This window comes from Podarcis raffonei, chromosome 2 (assembly GCF_027172205.1).
Source record: "Podarcis raffonei isolate rPodRaf1 chromosome 2, rPodRaf1.pri, whole genome shotgun sequence".
In the NCBI taxonomy this organism is placed as follows: domain Eukaryota; kingdom Metazoa; phylum Chordata; class Lepidosauria; order Squamata; family Lacertidae; genus Podarcis; species Podarcis raffonei.
Genome location: NC_070603.1, coordinates 41,216,132 through 41,234,578, shown reverse-complemented (window position 1 = coordinate 41,234,578; position 18,447 = coordinate 41,216,132). Strand labels below are relative to the sequence as shown.

General features: G+C 42.1%; 1 protein-coding gene and 1 long non-coding RNA gene across 3 annotated transcripts; one reads left to right on the top strand and one right to left on the bottom strand.

The window, feature by feature from the left end:
* On the top strand, positions 1 to 15,329 carry LOC128407607 (cytochrome P450 2B4-like). Of its 2 annotated transcripts, XM_053376149.1 has the most exons (11): positions 1 to 275; positions 391 to 561; positions 4,785 to 5,006; positions 7,951 to 8,113; positions 8,636 to 8,785; positions 9,685 to 9,845; positions 10,709 to 10,885; positions 11,759 to 11,900; positions 12,247 to 12,434; positions 13,214 to 13,355; positions 14,815 to 15,329. In XM_053376149.1, exons 3-11 carry the CDS (start codon positions 4,830 to 4,832, stop codon positions 15,000 to 15,002), a joined length of 1,488 nt encoding a protein of 495 aa, XP_053232124.1. In that variant the 5' UTR covers positions 1 to 275; positions 391 to 561; positions 4,785 to 4,829; the 3' UTR covers positions 15,003 to 15,329. The 2 variants fall into 2 exon arrangements, with proteins under 2 accessions (XP_053232124.1, XP_053232125.1); XM_053376150.1 differs by lacking the exons at positions 1 to 275; positions 391 to 561 and adding an exon at positions 4,187 to 4,467.
* Positions 14,630 to 18,194, bottom strand: LOC128407608 (uncharacterized). The gene is made up of 2 exons (XR_008328841.1): positions 18,086 to 18,194; positions 14,630 to 14,910 (listed from the first exon to the last, which is right to left on the bottom strand). It is a non-coding gene; the product is annotated as an uncharacterized LOC128407608 (long non-coding RNA).
* Positions 18,195 to 18,447: the final 253 nt, after the last annotated feature.

Here is an 18,447-nt window from a genome sequence, read left to right as displayed (position 1 = left end):
TATTTTTCATCACCAGACAATGAAAAGGAAAAGAAGACTTGTGCAAAAGACACCAATAATAGTGGAATGGAAAATGCTGGGTGAGAGTGCAAATGAATATTGGAACAGACTGCGGCACCGTCATACATCTCAGTGGGATGAGTTGCTAACCTGAGGAACCAAGCCTAGATCAACAGTTACAACAAGTTATAAAGGGCTTTATAATAAGCATCCCTTAAGAAGTGAGATGTCATGAAGCAGATGCTCCAAAGTTCCTGCTCAATTTTCTATATACTGTAAGTCATTTTAAAAGCTGCTCTATGACTGTTTGGGGTATTCAGCCAGAACTTTTTTGGGGTGCACTAAAAATATTCAAAATATCTAAGACTGTGCATATCATCTCAATTTCAGATGTACCTCATTCCCAGAATAATGGACTACCTGCCTGTAAGACAAAAAAATATAGCTGATTGTGAAAAACTGTGTGCCTTCATCCATGAGACAGTGGAGTTTCCCACATAGACAATGGATGCCCCAAACCCCCATGACTATATTGACTGCTTCCTTTTCAGATCTGAGAAGGTAGGTAGAGCCAAAGCTTTAGTGGCACATTTGAAGATGTTTAAGGAATATATCCAAGTTGGACCTAAATATGAATGCTACATTTGAAACCATACCACCATGTCTCAACATAAATTCCTCTTCTGGGTGTATCATTGACTGCTGAAGGTCATTGTGATGATTGCTAGACCACTGTCAATGTTGATTGTTAAAAGTATCCCTGAGACAGGAATACGTTGGTAAAGAGATGTGTTCCAGTTGCTCTGTATTTGACTCTGCACACGCTTTAAAGTCTTAAAATGCATAAGTTTTATATTTCGTATCTTGTGCATTCTATTAAAAGACAGACATATAAAATGGTAAAGATTTTGATGCACCTTGGAAAACGATAAATACTGTTGGGACCATCATCACCACCACCACCACCACCACCATCATATTTATACCCCATCTATCTGACTGGGTTGCTGACTGACTTCCAACATATAAAAAAACATAATAAATCTATACAGGGCTACTTTCAGATGTCTTCCGAAGATTGTAAAATTACATCTCCTTCACTCGGGGGTCGCATAACTCCATACTCTCCAACATTTCTCTGATGAAAATAGGGACGTCCTAAGGATTGTTCCTGGAAAATAGGGAAACTTGGAGGGTCTGTAAGGACTGCCTATCTTGAAGTATTTTCTTGTCATCCCTAAACTTTTTAGAATTGTGCTTTTGTCTCTGGGTTATGTTGTCATGCCACACAACTGTTCCAATTCATTTTATGAGAATAAGATACGTTCTGTCTCTACTTCCTGCTTTTGATTTAAAATTTACTTTTAATGCTATTGCCCACCCTCAAAAGGAATATGTCTATTCTCTTGACTCATTATTATTGCACAATTGGGTTGCCACAGGGACTTGTGCTTAGCTACCAAGAATGTAAGAGATAATTATATAGAAGATGCCCAGGTGAGCAGGTTTACTTGCTTGGGGTCAGGGGTTGTTCTTTCCCACTTCCCCTCTCTGCCACTTTGTTACATAAGGCAGGAAGCATCTTTTGGGTTTCTTGCTCAAGAATATGCTTCTTCTCTCCCCTACCTCCAAAACATTGCAGGAAAAGATGTGCCTAAGGAAGTTTGAATTACCTGAAAGGTTTTCTCACCGCAGGCATGGATGAACTGACAGAGCACATTTCTACCTGTTACTTAATGCTATAGATGCCAGTAAATACTTTTGAGGGGAAGAACCCTTGAAGGAGAGGAAAGTTTAACTTTCCCCTGCTTCCTCTGGCTTGGATTAAATTTCAACTTCATTTAAATTTCACAGCAAGAGAAATGTTCTTCCCCTGTCCACTAACTCTCTCTCACACACAACCCCCCCCCCCAAAGCATTACACATGCCATTGCATGAACCAGGGGCATGGAACTGGTGACCCTCCAAGTGTTATTGGATTCCACCCTTAACCCCCAGCCAGCAGGGACAATGATATAGGATGATGGGAGTTGAAGTCCAGCTGCATCTGGAGGACCATGGGTTCTTCACCCAATATAAATGAATATCTTCACATGTATAGCTTAATCTGACACTTACGGGAGGGACCACTAGGGGCGCATCAGAAGATGGCTGACAATAACATCTCTCCGACCCACACGAGGTAAATTGGAGGCTGTGATGGGAGTAAATAGCCTCCCTACCCCCCCAGGATTGTGGTGGGGGACTGCCCTTGCCACCCCCGAATTTGTGGGGATGGGGGCACTAGGCACAATGCCCTCCTGTGGGATTTCGGCGCTCCTGGACGCCGTCTCTGATCTGCTCCACTAGCTGCAAGAACTTCAAAAGAAACAATTTGGATGAAGTGAATGCACATATCTCAAGGAAGAAGGGGGAGTAAAGACTGCTAACAGAAGAGATCTCTGATAAAACAAGACGAGTCAGAGGAACAAGTATAAATCATGAGAAGATACGCCAAGACTCAGTATGGCAAAGGGACTGATGGGGGAGGGGAAAAAAACCTTTCCTTTCTTTCCCTTATGTGATTAAACAAGAATCCCCCCCTCACAAGTCAGAAATGTCGTTTTAAGGACTTAAGCTGTGGATTTAAGGCTGTGTGGAGATAAACTTTCGAACCAAAGCATGTTTTAAGAAGAGCGTGGAATGTATAAGGGCTTTGGAATGACGCAGTTAAAAATTCTGTCGCCATATTGGGAAGTTCTGTCGGAGGACTTAAGTCTGAGAGGAGAAATAGAGAAATAGAGCTGTTTTTATACTGTGGGTGAAACTCCTCAGTGGGACTTAAGAACAATAGTTCTGTAATTAATGATGGAAAGAGCGCTGTTATCTATGAAGGCGATGATATATGGAAACCATCTCGATCTGAGGATTGGAAGAACGGAAAAATTCACACAGGATTATTATTGGTGTTTATCGGCTTAAGGAGACTATCAGAAGAGATCACAAAGAAAAAAGAGAAAATATATGAACAAGATGTGAATGTGGAAACCGCAAGATAAGACTGGATAGAATTATGAACTTTGTTTGTACTGATTTGGACATTAATGCAGTGGCAAGAAGATGATCAGAATCCCCCTTCGGATCTTGAAATATGGGTTCCCTCAACAAAATTTAAAATTTGGCTTTGTAATTCGGAATTTATGTGATGTGATTTGATTTGATTGGCCGGTTAATAAAACTTATTTAAAAAATAATAATAATCTGACACTTACATAGTCTTTCACACTTGGTTATGGAAATGGACCATGTATGTGAGTGGTCAATGGGCTTATTGTTTCTGTGTCTGTTGCTTTTATGCTTCTAGTTTTAATTCATATCCATCAGTCTGTTTTTCATGGATGATGTTGTTCTATGCCAGAGTGGTCCAACTTTTTATTCCAAATGGGTGGCAAGAGTGTTTTGACATAGAACCTGTGGGCCACTCACTGCCTTGATGCACAGAAGGGGTGAGTGAGCCCAAAATTTGACAACCCCCCACCAGCCCTCATGCTGCCTAAGCATGGCACTAGGCGTGAGGCTCTGGCAGCATTCTAGAGCCTTCCCACTTCCTTTTCAAAGTTGGAAAAGCACTAACTAGGCTTTGTGATGGAGACAGGAGGACTCTGGGACCCTGTCAGAGCCGGCCTTCATGCCTCCTTCCTAAAGCCCAGCGCCTTGCTTACCTGGCTTTGGGAAGGAATTTGAGTGCTGGGGGGCCATCAGATGTTGCCAAGGGCCACCAAAAAGGACCTTGAGGGCTACATGTGACCCTTGGACCACCCTGTTTTGCTAAGTTTATTTACATGTTTTGTTGAGATAGCATAAATATTTTAAGGCTCAATAAGATTACTCAGGAGTTTTTCCACAAAGAAACCTTAGCCCTAATTTCTAATTGATATGAAAATGTTCTAGAGGCAGGCATGACAATAAGTATTTCTCAAATATATTAACTTACTACAAAAATATTCTGTTTCCTTCATCCATATCTTATGCCCAAGCTGGAAAATGCATCAGGTAAGAAACTTGTTTACTGGTGGTGAGGGCAGGGGAACGTGACTGAAAATGAAGTATCAATGCACCAAATATCAACAGTGTTTTCAATATCAGATATTGATTGCACATTGGTTATTTGTACCATGCAGTATAAATTAATGCTTCTTTTCACAAGGGTTATTGCTTCACTATGTTGTAACACAGTTTCCGGACAGTGTGTTACAACATAGATGGAAAGTCATTATATTTCCTTTCAGGGTGGGTGCGTGGCTCACTTGATTTCAGTCAAAACTTGGTGGCATATTCAGGATTTATTTGCTGCGAAGTAGAGCAATTACTTCTAGATGCTGGTTGAAATCGGGAGATGCCAGTTCAGATCTGACTAGGAATCTACTCACAGAGGGGTCTGGCCTATCATTCTTACCAGCATTAGGGTGCCCATTGATGGATAAAAAGGTGAGGTTGTCAGTGATGGGAGGGTGGTGGTGTTTGAACATGGATATTATGGTTTTAAAATATTATTTCGTGGTTGTGTTAAAGAAAATGTACATTGTTGTCAGTAACATGTAAGTCTGTACCCAACCTTGATGTTGAAGACATAGAAATTAACCTATTTTCAGCCCAGGTCTAGAGCTTATGTGGATTATTAACCCACCTTTCCTAATGGAACACATACTGGAAATAAAATAACTAAGATTATTTGGAGAAGGTTGGAGTTGGGGTTTGGCTGGGGCTCTAATAAGCAGCTGTGTTTTCACCTTGTCTTTCTTTAGTAGTTTCCTGGATATATTTGACCAAAAGAAGAGCCTTCAAGGAAGATGGAAGTGGCTGTAACAGGAGCTCTGTTCCTTCTCTGGGTTCTCTTCATCTTCATTTTCTATTCCTTAAAAATGTACAAGGAGAAAAGCCAGCTACCTCCAGGCCCCACTCCCTGGTTCTTCCTGGGGAACCTGCTGCAGAAAGATGTCATGCCTCTGAACAAAAACTATTCAAAGGTAAAGCCGTTTCTTGTTGCAGTTTCTCTCTGTTCCTTTGTCCCTGTGGCATGGCATAAACAACCATTGTCTGGAATGAAGCAATGTGTAGAAGAAGGACAGAAGGTTAATTGTTCCCTAGCTTGCTTATATACTTTTCCATTCTTCCTTATAATAAAGGCATGCTTTGAAGGGGCCCAGATTTCTGCTTCCTTATTTTTATTTGCATTGTTTATTACTTGATTTTACTAGGTTTTGTTTACTGTTGGCATGTGTCTATTTTGCATGCTCTTTAGAGCTTCCCTGAATCAACTTAAGATCCCTCCAGACAATTGGTTTATTCAGCATTCATTCTGATTTGCTTCCACAAAGCTTAAACAGAAGTTACCATAAAAAATAATGTCAAAAATTTGGGGGCGTCTTATACACATATCCATCTTCCCCCATTTCCTTAAATCGGAGTCCAAAAAAATAGGGGGTGTCTTATACATGGGAGTGTCTTATAGATGGAAAAATATGATATATCTATATCTCTATCTCCATATCTCTATATCTCTATATATCAATCACACATTTGTTCTGATTTGCTTGCAGGGTGGTTCTATGATAATGAGCATTCATTCATTCTTCATTCATTCTGGTTAGCTTGCAGGTTGCTTATAGTCATTTATTCACCCCATGCTTTTCCAATACATTTTCCCATTACTTTCCAACAAGCAAAAGTCCATTTTTTTAGAAAAGTAGATTTGTTGCACTAGGATTATGTTAACTGCATAGTCCCAAGATTTTGGTATGTGCTGGAATCCCTCTTGCAATGAAATAACAATATTCATTTAGAAAAAGCACAGCAGCAGCAGATTAGGTTTTTACTTCATTTCATTTTTTTTATTTATTAAATTTCTATACTTCTCATCATTTGAGGATCACAGGGTGGTTTCCAACATGGAATTTTGAAACCATTAAGTTTCAAGCTAGCTGTATTTGGCTGTATGTGTAAACACATCCAGTCAAAGGGTAGTGTAGGCACATTGCAAAGCCCTGTCCCTTCCAGTGCATGATACCTATAACATGTGAAAAGCTCTCCACTACTCATGCAGACTCTTACACAATTTAAAACCCTGTTTGTGGTTGGCAGGTCACATGGGAGTAAATAATTGTACTGTAATCCATAACAGTATTGTACTGTAATCCACATAATTGTTAGAAGATCACTTACGGTAGTTGTAACCAAATGTGAGGGATGCAGGTGGCGCTGTGGTTTAAAACACTGAGCCTAGGGCTTGCCGACCGGAAGGTTGGTGGTTTGAATCCCTGCGATGGGGTGAGCTCCTGTTGTTCAGTCCCAGCTCCTGCCCACCTAGCAGTTTGAAAGCACACCAGTGCAAGTAGATAAATAGTTACCGCTCCAGTGGGAAGGTAAACGGCTTTTCCGTGCGCTGCTCTGGTTTGCCAGAAGCGGCTTAGTCATGCTGGCCACATGACCCAGAAGCTGTCTGTGGACAAACGCTGGCTCCCTCAGCCTATAGTAAGAGATGAGCACCGCAACCCCAGAGTCTTCCGCTACTGGACCTAATGGTCAGGGGTACCTTTACCTTTAACCAAATGTGATAAATAACAAGCTGAAGCAGAACCAGGCAGTATGTCAAGAAGCATGGCCCTGTGTTCATTGATTGGCCTGGACATAATTATATGGTTATGCTTTAGACATATGAAGCAGTGGTTGATCATACTGAAATGTGTGATGGGACACCTATTGCAGTGTCATACCTGTTAAAGGGACAGCTAAATTTCTTTTCTTCACGTGCCTGTCTTGCAAAGTGAATCAAACACCTGATGAAGTTGGTGGGGCTGAACATGAGATTTATTTCACAAGATTCTCTTTCTTTTGTGGAGGCAGTTCTAAATGTGGTTTCGCCTCATTCAGGAACAACAGCGTTCTAGCAGCCCATTCTCCCAGGAGCCATCCAGGTGTCCTTTTTATTGCACATTCATGATTATTTGTACTCATGATGACATTGGAGTAGTTATACGCAATCCTGTTTCCAATACTGTTTGCACTTCCAAAAGTTCTGAGGTGGACACACTGTTTTGTTCTAGTCAGTGCACGTCCCATAGCTTCCTATTCAAATCATGTAGCTTGTTATAGCCCAAATGTTCAAGTGTGTGTGGCTTTTGTTGCACTACAGTATATACAATGTATGGATGTAAATTTTATGAAATAAATAAATGTACCTGTCAGGGTCTGGACTGAGGAGGAATGGTGGGGACCACCCCCCGAACCTTCCCGAGAACAGGAGGACAGTATAGATTTAGAACAGTGATTTGCAGAAGGGCATAGTTCAGAGACTGCAGAGGGGAAATGCTGGGGAATATTGGGAGAGGAACAGCAGGAAGAAGAAACACCGGGGGAGAGACAGCTGACAGACTCAGTGTCTTTGGAAAGCATTCCTGAGCCACCCTCTCCCAGGAGTAGGCTTGCATTGAGAGTAGTAGAACAGAATGCTCAGAGGCAGAAAGCCCAGATCAGCCGGCGCAGGGATGACGTAGGATAAGAAAGATAGAAGGGGTTGGAATTTACTTGGAGCAATGCCATTATTTAATAGGCACTACATTCCTTTCTCTCTCTGTGTGAATACTGAATAAATTACGTGGTAAGGACTCTTCTTGTTATCTGCTTTTTTGGCTGCCACTGGGGGAGGGATAGGATTCCCTGAACCCTGACAGTATCCCTCCAGATGGCAATCATGTAATAACACTCAGGAAGTATTGGGGAACAACTAATAAAGCTGAATTCTGCCACTAATGTGAATTTACTGCATCAGCAACATGTTGCAGCATATGCCTGCAAAACCCCGCACAAAGCAAGCTGCAGGTGCCCTAAGAGATATAGCAACCATTCCTTAAGTTAATTACTCCAAAAGAAGTTTCATTGCCTAATTAAATAACACTTTCTTTGTGCCTTCAGCTGGTTGAGAAATATGGCTCTATGTTCACAATCTGGATGGGACCCAAACCTATGGTCGTGCTTTGTGGATTTGATGTGGTAAAAGATGCTCTGGTGGATCATGCTGAAGCGTTTGGTGGGCGTATTAACAGCCCCATCATTGATCGAGTGACCAAAGGCCACGGTAGGCTATTTCTTCTTATTCTTTATGTATAGTTTAGCTCTACTTTGATTTGTAATTCAGTCCCCCAAAATGTGCATGATAATTAGCATCATGTCTAGGAAAGAAAGAAAAGAAAGACAGACAAACACTATCAAGCAAGGCATTATTTTTTGCTGTGGCTTGCTTCTCCAAAGAACCATTTTTGAAAATCAATTCCCCCCAAAGATCCAGGGAAGCTGTCCCCTATGCAATCAACAGTGTGGGCTACAGGCAGGCAAGGGGGTGATGCCATGCCTCTTACCATCCATTATTTACTTTGTTATGTAGCACTGGACATATTTATTCAACCAAAGAAACAAAAATCCCTTACACAACAAAGGACTGGGCTCCTGGGGGCAACAATTAGTTGCCAGATTGTAACTACAAATGGGGATATAATTTTAAGGTGGAAAGCACCAGAACTACCTTTTCATGTAGAAACTTCCTGCTGGTTCCTGTTAGGTCCAGAACTGACAAAAAGACCTTCACCTCTTTCCCCCCCAGGGATAGTCAACTCTAGTGACATAGAATGGAGAGAGCTGCGCAGATTCACGGTTATGACACTGAGAGACTTTGGAATGGGGAAGAGATCAATGTCTGAGAGGGTGCAGGAGGAAGCTGTTTGCCTGGTGGAGGCACTGGCGGCTACAAAAGGTAATCAAGCTCATTAAAAAATAAAACTGAGAATGCACTATCCCAGGGCAAGGAGATGATATTTATTAAATTGAATATAGGAATATGCACTTATAGTAGGTAAGCTTCTGACATAGTTAGAATATGTGGCTGTCGGGCTCAGTGGCAGCAGGGAGGCAAGCTTTTCCCATTTGTCCTTTCAACTCTCTCCACGCTCATGTGAACCCCAACTCATGTGTTGTACTTCCACCGTAATATTTTCACTAATCCAGTAATGTGAGAGAGTCTACCTACACTTCTTAGGTGTGCACACTGAAGATCATACTGTGTGCAAATTGTTTCAGTGAAAGTTGTTGGGCTTATTTTTATTTAGTGTCAACATGGCCTTGTGAGCCACCTGAAACTCTGTTGCAGGCAATGCTAACAGAATCAGCATCAGATAAGTTAATTAAGTGGAATGTTACAGCAAAGAAATGAAGGGGGCATTGATTATTTGGACTGTGGATGGGGTATGTGGTGGTGGTGGGGAGAGAAGGAAACCCAGTGCCTCTTTTTTCTGCCTCTCACCTCCCAAAAATTATGTTTAATTGCGGTTTTAAAATAAAAATTAACACAGCCCCACGAACTGATTTAGGACTGGATACAATTTGAGTGTTGCCCAGGTTGCCCTGAATATTGGGTCAGAGCCAATTTGTGGACCCAGATTCAGGCCTCACATCAGGTCGGTGTCAGGGGTACAGCTGTGCACTTTACTACTACTTTTAATTTCTTTAACATTTGGTTCTTAGGACTGATGGAAATGCAATCTACCAGGCTCAAGCTGTTTAATCAGTTTTTAGAGTTGATTTTGTAATGGGGTCTGAAGATGGTGGGCTCCACTTTCATCAGGCCTTGCTGACTGTCTTCGGTTCCTCCTACAGGACAGGGCTTTGATCCGACAACTAGAATCACATCCGCTGTTTCCAATGTGATCTCATCAGTCATCTTTGGGACTCGCTTTGACTACACAGACAAGACCTTCCTAAAGCACCAACGCATTATAGAGAATGAAGTTGGCCTTTTTCGTACTATCTTGGGACTGGTAGGTTGTTCCTTCTGAGTTGCAAACATTTCCCTCACTATCAGGAAAAACAAAAACAAAACCTAGCTTGTTGGAGTATGAACGATGGCACAAAGGGCTCAGAATTGTGGGCCTGCCTAACTATCAGATGAAAATAATGTTCTGAAAATGTCTTCCACAGGGTTGAGATGGAAATTTAACACAACCACAAAGTTCCAGTGATTTCAGGGGAGAAACTGGACTCTTGAGCAAGGCAGGCAGCAGAAAAGTTGGGGAACTTACCTGGGCTGTTTACCAATAGCAACAGATCTCCCTTTCCTTTCCTGACCCCACCCCTTTTACTTTGCAATTGCTCCCCCCCCCCATTTGCCTGGCCACCATTTCCCTCTGGACGCAGTATAACTGTAAACATGGCAAGGGCACATTTGTACATCTATAGAGGCATAGGGCCCCCTCTGCCACTCTTAGCACCTGAGGAAGTCTGCAGGAAAGGAAAAAATAATTTATTTCAGGTAGTTGGAGCCCGAGTCATTTAGGGCTTTAAAAACTACTATTAACACCTTGAACTAGGCCCAGAAACAAATTGGCAACATGTGCAGCTTTTTAAAAACAGAGGTTATGTGAAACTTAAACAGAACCCGAACCAGTAATTTGGATTTTGGACCAGTTGACATTTCTGAATCATCTTCAAGGGAAGCCCCATCATCCCCAGCTCTTAGGAATGAGGTAAAATGAACCAGAAGCTCAACAGTTTCTGCTGGATTTCGAAAATAAGTGATTAAAAACAACAACTGCTTTATCACCTTTCAGCCAGAATCTTTGTGGCATAGTATAAAAAGATGGATTCATAATATTTAAGGCTGTATATGTCATCTTCATTTCAGCTGTACTCTGCTGTCCCTAAAATATTAGACTGCTTTCCTGGAAGACACCAAAAGATTTTTTCTGATTGTGATGAGTTGTGTGCTTTCTTCCGTGAGAATGTGAAAGTACACAGGCAGACGCTGGATCCTCAGAACATCCGTGACTATATTGACTGCTTTCTTATCAAGTCTGAGAAGGTATGTGGGTCAAAAAATTTATTTGCACTGGCATGGGTGCCCAGTCATGTCCTAGTCCATGTGGGGAAGGGATACCAGGCCAAGCAGAGTGCCCCCCTGTCTTTGCCTCCTCCCCTAGCAACTTCTCTCGGCCACTCCTTGCAAGACATTTTTAATTATTATCATTATTCATTAGGCTGAGGTATCCTGTGCCCAGTTTTAAAGTCTATGCTTAATGTTGTACAAAACAATGCAAGTGCTTACAATAAAAATAAAATTGGTTCACTCACTTTACAACCTACATGAGTACCATGGACAGCTACTTTGCCCAAACAAAAATGCATAACCAGTTATTCTTTTTTTTACTGCCATCACTCCTATAATTTCTGATCCCATATATTTTCAGATATACAGTGGTACCTTGGGTTAAAGACGCTTAAGGTTACAGATGCTTCAGGTTACAAAAATAGTACCTTGGGTTAAGAACTTTGCTTCAGGATGAGAGCAGAAATTGCGCGGCAGCAGTGCAGCAGCAGCAGCGGGAGGCCCCATTAGCTAAAGTGGTGATTCAGGTTAAGAACAGTTTCAGGTTAAGAATGGACCTCCAGAACGAATTAAGTTCTTAACCTGAGGTACCACTGTATGTAATCTTGTTTAGCTCTAACATTCCAGTAATCAAACAACACAATGTTTGTAATAAAATGATATGCAAGTGCTTTTCTTTATATTTCAAAATAATTCTATTTTAAATACATGTAATTGGATTAAACACCTCTTGGGGTGAGTGCAGGATTTCACCCATGATGTTCATTCAAACAGACTAAGGAGTCTCCATTTTGCCATCTTTCTTTATAGTGAAATTTTCTCTCCCCCCCCCTTCCCTCTGCCTCATAGGAACAAAAGTCTGCTAGTGACACCTTCAGAAGTGAAAACCTTGTCATGACAGTGTTTGGACTTTTTTTGGCTGGGACAGGAACCACAAGCTTTGCCTTGATCTCTGGCCTCATGGTGATGGCTAAGTTGCCACATATTCAAGGTATTCAGATACCCCAGAGAAGTTTAAAGCGGAAGGGTTTTGAGGGCTCCCTGGTGTCTTCAAATGGCACTTATGTCCAGGGGTAGGAACATTGCCAGAAGAGGAGGGACCTCAGAATTCTGGAAGCACATTTTCCAAATGATATTTGTTACAGGAGAAGTCCAGCAGGAGATCAACAAGGTGGTAAGGTTCTGGCACAGAGAAATGAGTGGAAATCACTCAAGAGGAGAATTTGTGTTAGCATGAGTTTTCATGATGTTGGAGAGTGCCCAAATTTTTCACTCTGTCAGATGAGAAGCAAAATCTGAATCCAGGAAATACATCTCTTGAGTCTTTTTCATTACAGCAAAAGTCCAACAGGAAATTGATGAGGTGATGAGTGCCACCCGTGCCCCTAGCATGGAAGATCGTGTGAGGATGCCTTTCACCAATGCAGTTATCCATGAGATTCTACGATACCCACCATCAATTAATGAGACCATTCCCCGTACAACGTCTTGTGATACAAAATTCAGGGGGTTCACCTTCCCTAAGGTATGATGGCCCAGCATTTTGCCATGATAATTGTGGAGAACAAATGGAGCAGTTCTAGGAACTGATTGTATAAATGGCCCTGGAATTGCCCTCATGGAGGCAGGGATGAGATCAGTAGTGATTTTGTTGGCCTAAGCAAATGAGCTGAAGGAACTAGTGACAGAGGAGAATTTTGTTTGTTCGATTCACATTTTAAAATGAACCAACGGAATTAGTATTTCACAGAACTATGCATACAAAATGTATCTTTTATGGGTTTAGTTGTTTAGTGGGAAAATGCACACAGAAGCACACAAGAAAGCACACAAAAATATATTTTAGATTGAGAATGGGTACATAAATGTGTATTTTAGGGGAAAGTGCATACAAAAAGATGTAGAATATAAATGCTAGTGTTTGGTGAGGTTTTAAAACAGAAATTCTCTGATGGGATGGAGCAGAATTATGACTGAATGCTGGTGGAACTGTCACAGAACAGAACTATAATGATCCCTCTGCCCCCGAAAGGAGCTGATAGATGCAGCCAGCTGTTTATGCTCCAATTTCATAATTTTTTAAAAAGAAATTCTACTGGTCATATTGATTGGAGTGGAATGTAAGGCAGTGTTTACTTGTGGACTAATACAGGAGTGGAACAGAATAAATCCGCTCATCCCTAGTGGAAGCCCATTCTTCTAAGTTAGCATCCCCATTTTATCATTTTATCATAGTATGACTATTTCCTAGATAGTCATGAATTGAGACCAAAGATGTAAATCTGCCGTCTTCTATCCCTGAAGGGCACTGCTGTTGCTCCAATGTTCACAACTGTGCACCGTGACCCTCTCCAGTGGGAGACTCCAGAACAGTTCAATCCTGGACATTTCTTGGATGCGAAAGGCCAGTTCAAGAAGAAAGATGCCTTAATAGCCTTCTCGGCAGGTAACTATACGAGCCTGTGGTAACTTCTGTGTGAACAATGCCATTTCCATTTTCTTTCAAGAGACAGTGTAAGGAAAGAGATATGGCTGCGCTGTGGTCTAAACCACCGAGCCTCTTGTGGTTCCCAATCAGAAGTCGGCGGTTTGAATCCCCGCGACGGGGTGAGCTCCCATTGCTCGGTCCCAGCTCCTGCCAACCTAGCAGTTCGAATGCACACCAGTGCAAGTAGATAGATAGGTACCGCTGTGGCGGGAAGGTAAATGGCATTTCTGTGCACTGCTCTGGTTTCGCCAGAAGCGGCTTAGTCATGCTGGCCACATGACCCAGAAAAACTGTATGCAGGCATATGCCAGCTCCCTTGGCCTGTAAAGTAAGATGAGCGCTACAACCCTAGAGTTGTCCGTGACTGGATTTAACTGTTGGGTCCTTTGCCTTTACCTTTACAAAGCCTTTTATTCTTCTGTACAATATCTCTGGAAAGGAAGTGAAACATCATTTCCATTGATGCTGGGATTGTTTTGAACTGTCAACAGACCCCATGTTTTGCAATTTCCCTAAAGGATTACATGGGACCCTGTTGTAAGCTGATGGCATGCACCACTTTTTAAAAGGAGGCAGTGCCCTCCATCCAGCTTCTAATAGGCTTCTCCTCACAAAGGCACTGTGATTTGAAGTAAAATGAGAGACCTATAAAGTCATTCCCTGGTTGGACGTGCCAGTCTTGTGATTATATTTCCCTCCCTGGTATTTTCTGTGAGTAGGGGATGGCACAAAAACATATGATATTGTTTGGAAAAAATTAAAGTACATCTGGGTCAGGAGTCACTGTGCATGCAGTGTGGGGCTAGAAAAGGATAAATAAACTGGAATCTCTGGAAAACATGAAGTTAAATTCTTCCCATTCTGTGGTTGGAGAACTGCATCAGAAAATTTGTACAAGTGAAAATTTTGAAGATTGGTTGTGTTTCCGTTCTCATATGGTTTCAGAAAGGGTGCATTTGATAGACTGAACTTTAAATGTGAACTGAATCTCATGTTTCCCCATCTCTATGTCAGGCCAATCATAATATTATTAGTCTTAGTCTTACTCTTAGTTTTAGTCTTGATTTTAGTATTCCTCACCTTTTCCCATAATGTGACTCAATATATTATACTCTAGCTGCAGTACATTTTTGGGGGTGCATTAGTATTTCCAGTCCCCAAACCAACATTGCATGAATTCACTAGGGGTGGATCTGCACACAGGAAATATAAAGCTATAAATAAGTCAGAAATTAAATTGTTATATGATTTAATTGCATAGAAAAGGATTTTTGCTCTCCACCATCATCTGGTGTTGCATGTTTATAACACATTCAAAACGTTATTTTTTTGACTAATGGAGCTGAGTCCTAGGTTTCCTGCGCACTGTGTAGATTTTTGGGTTACTGGTTAGCTGTGCCTTCTTTTTCTTTGCCAGGGAAGCGGGCATGCGTTGGGGAAGCCTTGGCGCGAATGGAGCTCTTCCTGTTCTTCAGTACTCTGCTCCAGAACTTCACCTTCCAACTGGTTGGAGCTGCAAAAGATATGGATTTAGCCTCTTTGTTTACGGAGTTCAGAGCTAAAAATGTCTCTCCTCTAATGAAAGCCATCAGACGTTTAATGTGATCTTGTGACAAAAGATAAGCAGAAAGAATGTGGTCAGTGGCTCCCAGAATATTTGTAGTAGGTAGAACAGGAGTACTGCGAGGTGCCTTCCTTCACTCATTCAACACCTCTCAGTTTCACATAAGGGTAATAGCCCTAGATATCAGGTGTTAAAAGTTTTCTTAGCATGGCAAACGACAAGAGCCTTAGACCTTTCAATCCCTAATGTCCAGTCAACTGTTCATGGGCTCATTGGCACTTAATAAAATGTGACAAAAGATCATCAACTATTGCAGTGTGTGTGTGTTTTAAAAAGCTTTCCTCATACATTAGTACTTTGGGTTACAAATTTAATTCATTCTGGGGGTCCGCTCTAAACCCGAAACCGTTTTTAATGCGAGGAGCACTTTTGCTAATGAGGCCTCCTGCTGCTTCTGTGCCGCCACTGCACAATTTCCGTTCTCATCCTGGAGCAAAGTTCTCAACCCGAAGTAAAACTTCCGGGTTAGTGGAGTTTGTAACCTGAAGTGTTTGTAACCCGAAGTGTTTGTAACCTGAGGTACCACTGTATACTGTTATAAACATTCACTCTCTTCTACCGATTAAATTGAGGGGATCTCTATTCTCTCTAGTATACATGGCTTCTTGATTTTAGTTTAACTACAAATAGGGCTGGGCAATATCTGGTTTTCAACATTACGAAATATCACCAGCTAAATATTGCAATATACTGATATATCACAATGTCTGAAATAAGGATGGAGCTATGTAGAGGCATTGGCTGGCTTCATGGTTTTCCCCCCATTGTGATTTTGCATGGCACGCGTACGTGCACACACACACCATGATTCACAATATATTGCCAGGTCAAGAATTATGAAACCGACAGCACAATATAGACATTAAACTGGTTTTGGATGCTATATTAATATATCGCCCAACTACTAATAGGGATGAAAGTGGATTTCGTTTTCATTTTCTCTTTTTTTTAATGATCATGTCCGGATTGGAACACAAGCATTCAAATCAGATTGCATGTCTATAGACCTTTCTGGGGATGATTATTTTTATTCACCCCACCCCCACCCCTTCATTTTAACACAACAGTCTGTGGGCTTTCTGTCAATTTCCCCCTTTCTTCTTAAAAACTATTTCCAGCCACTTGAAGCAGCTAGAAAGGACAGTGTTTGCTGTGTTCATTGGAATGTTTTAAGTAAAAAAGTCCCTGGAAGTGGCAATGCATTGCTGCTGGCCACATTTTCCTGACTAATTCTATGTAGTGCCCCCCCCAATACCACAAAAAGAGCCTAAGTCCCAAGCACTCACTGTCCAAATTGTGCTCACAGTGTGAGGGGGAAGCTTGCCTTGCCAGTTCAAAGCCCCTTGCAGAGATGTCACTGTGACATAATATTAAACTGCAAAGAACTCATGATGATAAGGCTCTGTAGGCTGAGTCACCTCTGCAAAGCAAGTCAAAAAGGTGGCGATTTTGCTGCCAAACCAAGGAAGTGAGTACAGCGCCATGCTTTTGAAGGTGAAGGGGCAGTAGGTGAAGGGGCAGTGTTGGTCCAGGAGAATTGTAGGTTTTTCTTTCCATTTGTCAGAAGTGTTGGTCAGATTGCAAAAGTCACAGATCCTTTAGAAGCCTGAATCCCACCTCTCTGAGGGCGAAACTAGATGATGTGCCAATTGCAGAAATGCAATCAGATTCCTCATCTTATCCTCCAGATAACCCTGGAGAAGCCTAAACCGCCTCTGAAAAAGATAGATGACAAAGGTTGTAGATACTTCCAAAACCAGAAATTCCACCTTTCTGAACTTGTATCTATTTTGTGTTTTGTCAGAAGCAAATGTAGAGGTTATGATTAAAATGTCCTGAATTGAAGGCGAGAACTCTCTTGTGTTTTTCATAGTAGGGTAGTAGAGGGAAATTCAGCAGGTGAAGGTTTTCTCACTTGTGTCAAACTGGATTCTTCTTCTGCACAAGAATTCTGGCACTGCCTTATGTTGCATCTGGTCATGGTACTGTCAGAGTGATGGGTCAGATTACCCAGTAATTTCTTGTGGTGTTTCAGGAAGCAGAAAGATTACCCCAGATTGGATTACCCCACTGTACCATCTTTCTAGCTTACAATACTCAAGGCAGTATACAAGCTGAAGAAACAAAGAATGTACACCTTATAACAATCTAATGCAATACAAAAATGTGATAATAAAACATAACATATTCATCCCACTTCCTGGGCATGTTTATGACCACATGCTGTGGTAATTCAGCAAGGTTTGAAAAGCGTTCTCCCTCCCTGGTGTCAGTGGCAGATCTTGGGGTCTCAAATTTCAGGGGCCAAAAATTTGGCACCCCAGCCTCTTGTGCTCCATTCGAAATAAAAGCTGTGGCATCTCGGAAGCTCTGTGCCCAGTGTCACCAAACCCATTGCACTTCCTTAAATCTGCTTCCGCTGGTATGTTCACCTGACATGCACACTGTAAGGGTTCCAAGCGATTGCTCGAGAGCAAGCAGGCAAATACCTGCCTACTTGGTAGTAAAGCCTTGCTTTAGCTGCTAAAATAAACTTTATCTGTCCAGAGCACCACTCTCCCGTGGCTGGCTCATTCAATGGAAAAATCTGTGAGTGGGCGGTTCTTAAACTTTCCCCAGCAAAGTAATTTCTTGACGCCCAGTCTGTGCCTCCCCTCTCTGCGCGGAAGCTTACTGCGCAAGGAGGTCGTGGGTAACGGAGGACCCCTCTCCTCCCTGCTTTGCCCAGGCAAGGTGTCTTGGCACCGCCTCGCCTCCTCCGAACCCTACAGCTCCTCTCCACTGGAGGTGTCGTTACTCTCCTCCGTTGAAGAGGAGCTGCTTCCCACGATCCTTGGAGGCTCTCTATAATCCATTCTGCTTTTCCTCTCTCCCTCCTGAACCGATAGCAGTTCCCTGACACACACCCTCAGCCATTTTTCACCTCAATGAGCATGCCAAGTCTTAAGGCACTCCAAGGACCCACCCCTCAAAGGCAGAGTCCATGGAAGGTGGCTAAAGAGTGTCCTTAACCCAATAGTGCCGCAGATACTGCAGAAACCTTTTCTTAAATATTCTCACTTACCTGGGCTAAATGCCAATTGCGGCAAATTAAGGAAACATTTCTCCAGTCCCACAGTGTTAAGTCAGTGGGGAAAAAACACAATTGCAGAAAGATCAGGGCAGCTAGATGCCAAAAAGATAAATCACTAATTGAGCCTCTTGGCTTATGGCCAGTCCTGTACATGGGGCAATGCAGCTAAGAAAGCCTTACTTGAAATGCATAGCAGTCAGCAAGTGAGAGCCACATCTATGAAGCACAAACTGATCAGTAGGTATGTCAACACACTAAACTCCTGTATAAAAATTAGCAGGAACATAAAGTCACAAAAATGGAAACTGCACTAAAGGTCTGTCCAGCTCAGTATTGCTGACTTTGACTGGCAC

What these genes read in the sequence shown, in the direction of transcription:
- LOC128407607 (XM_053376149.1), top strand. Translation starts at nt 4,830, where the DNA reads ATGGAAGTGGCTGTAACAGGAGCTCTGTTCCTTCTCTGGGTTCTCTTC. An exon ending in TCGAGTGACCAAAGGCCACG is followed by an intron (nt 8,114 to 8,635) that starts GTAGGCTATTTC and finishes TTTCCCCCCCAG; the next exon opens with GGATAGTCAACTCTAGTGAC. An exon ending in TTCGTACTATCTTGGGACTG is followed by an intron (nt 9,846 to 10,708) that starts GTAGGTTGTTCC and finishes TCTTCATTTCAG; the next exon opens with CTGTACTCTGCTGTCCCTAA.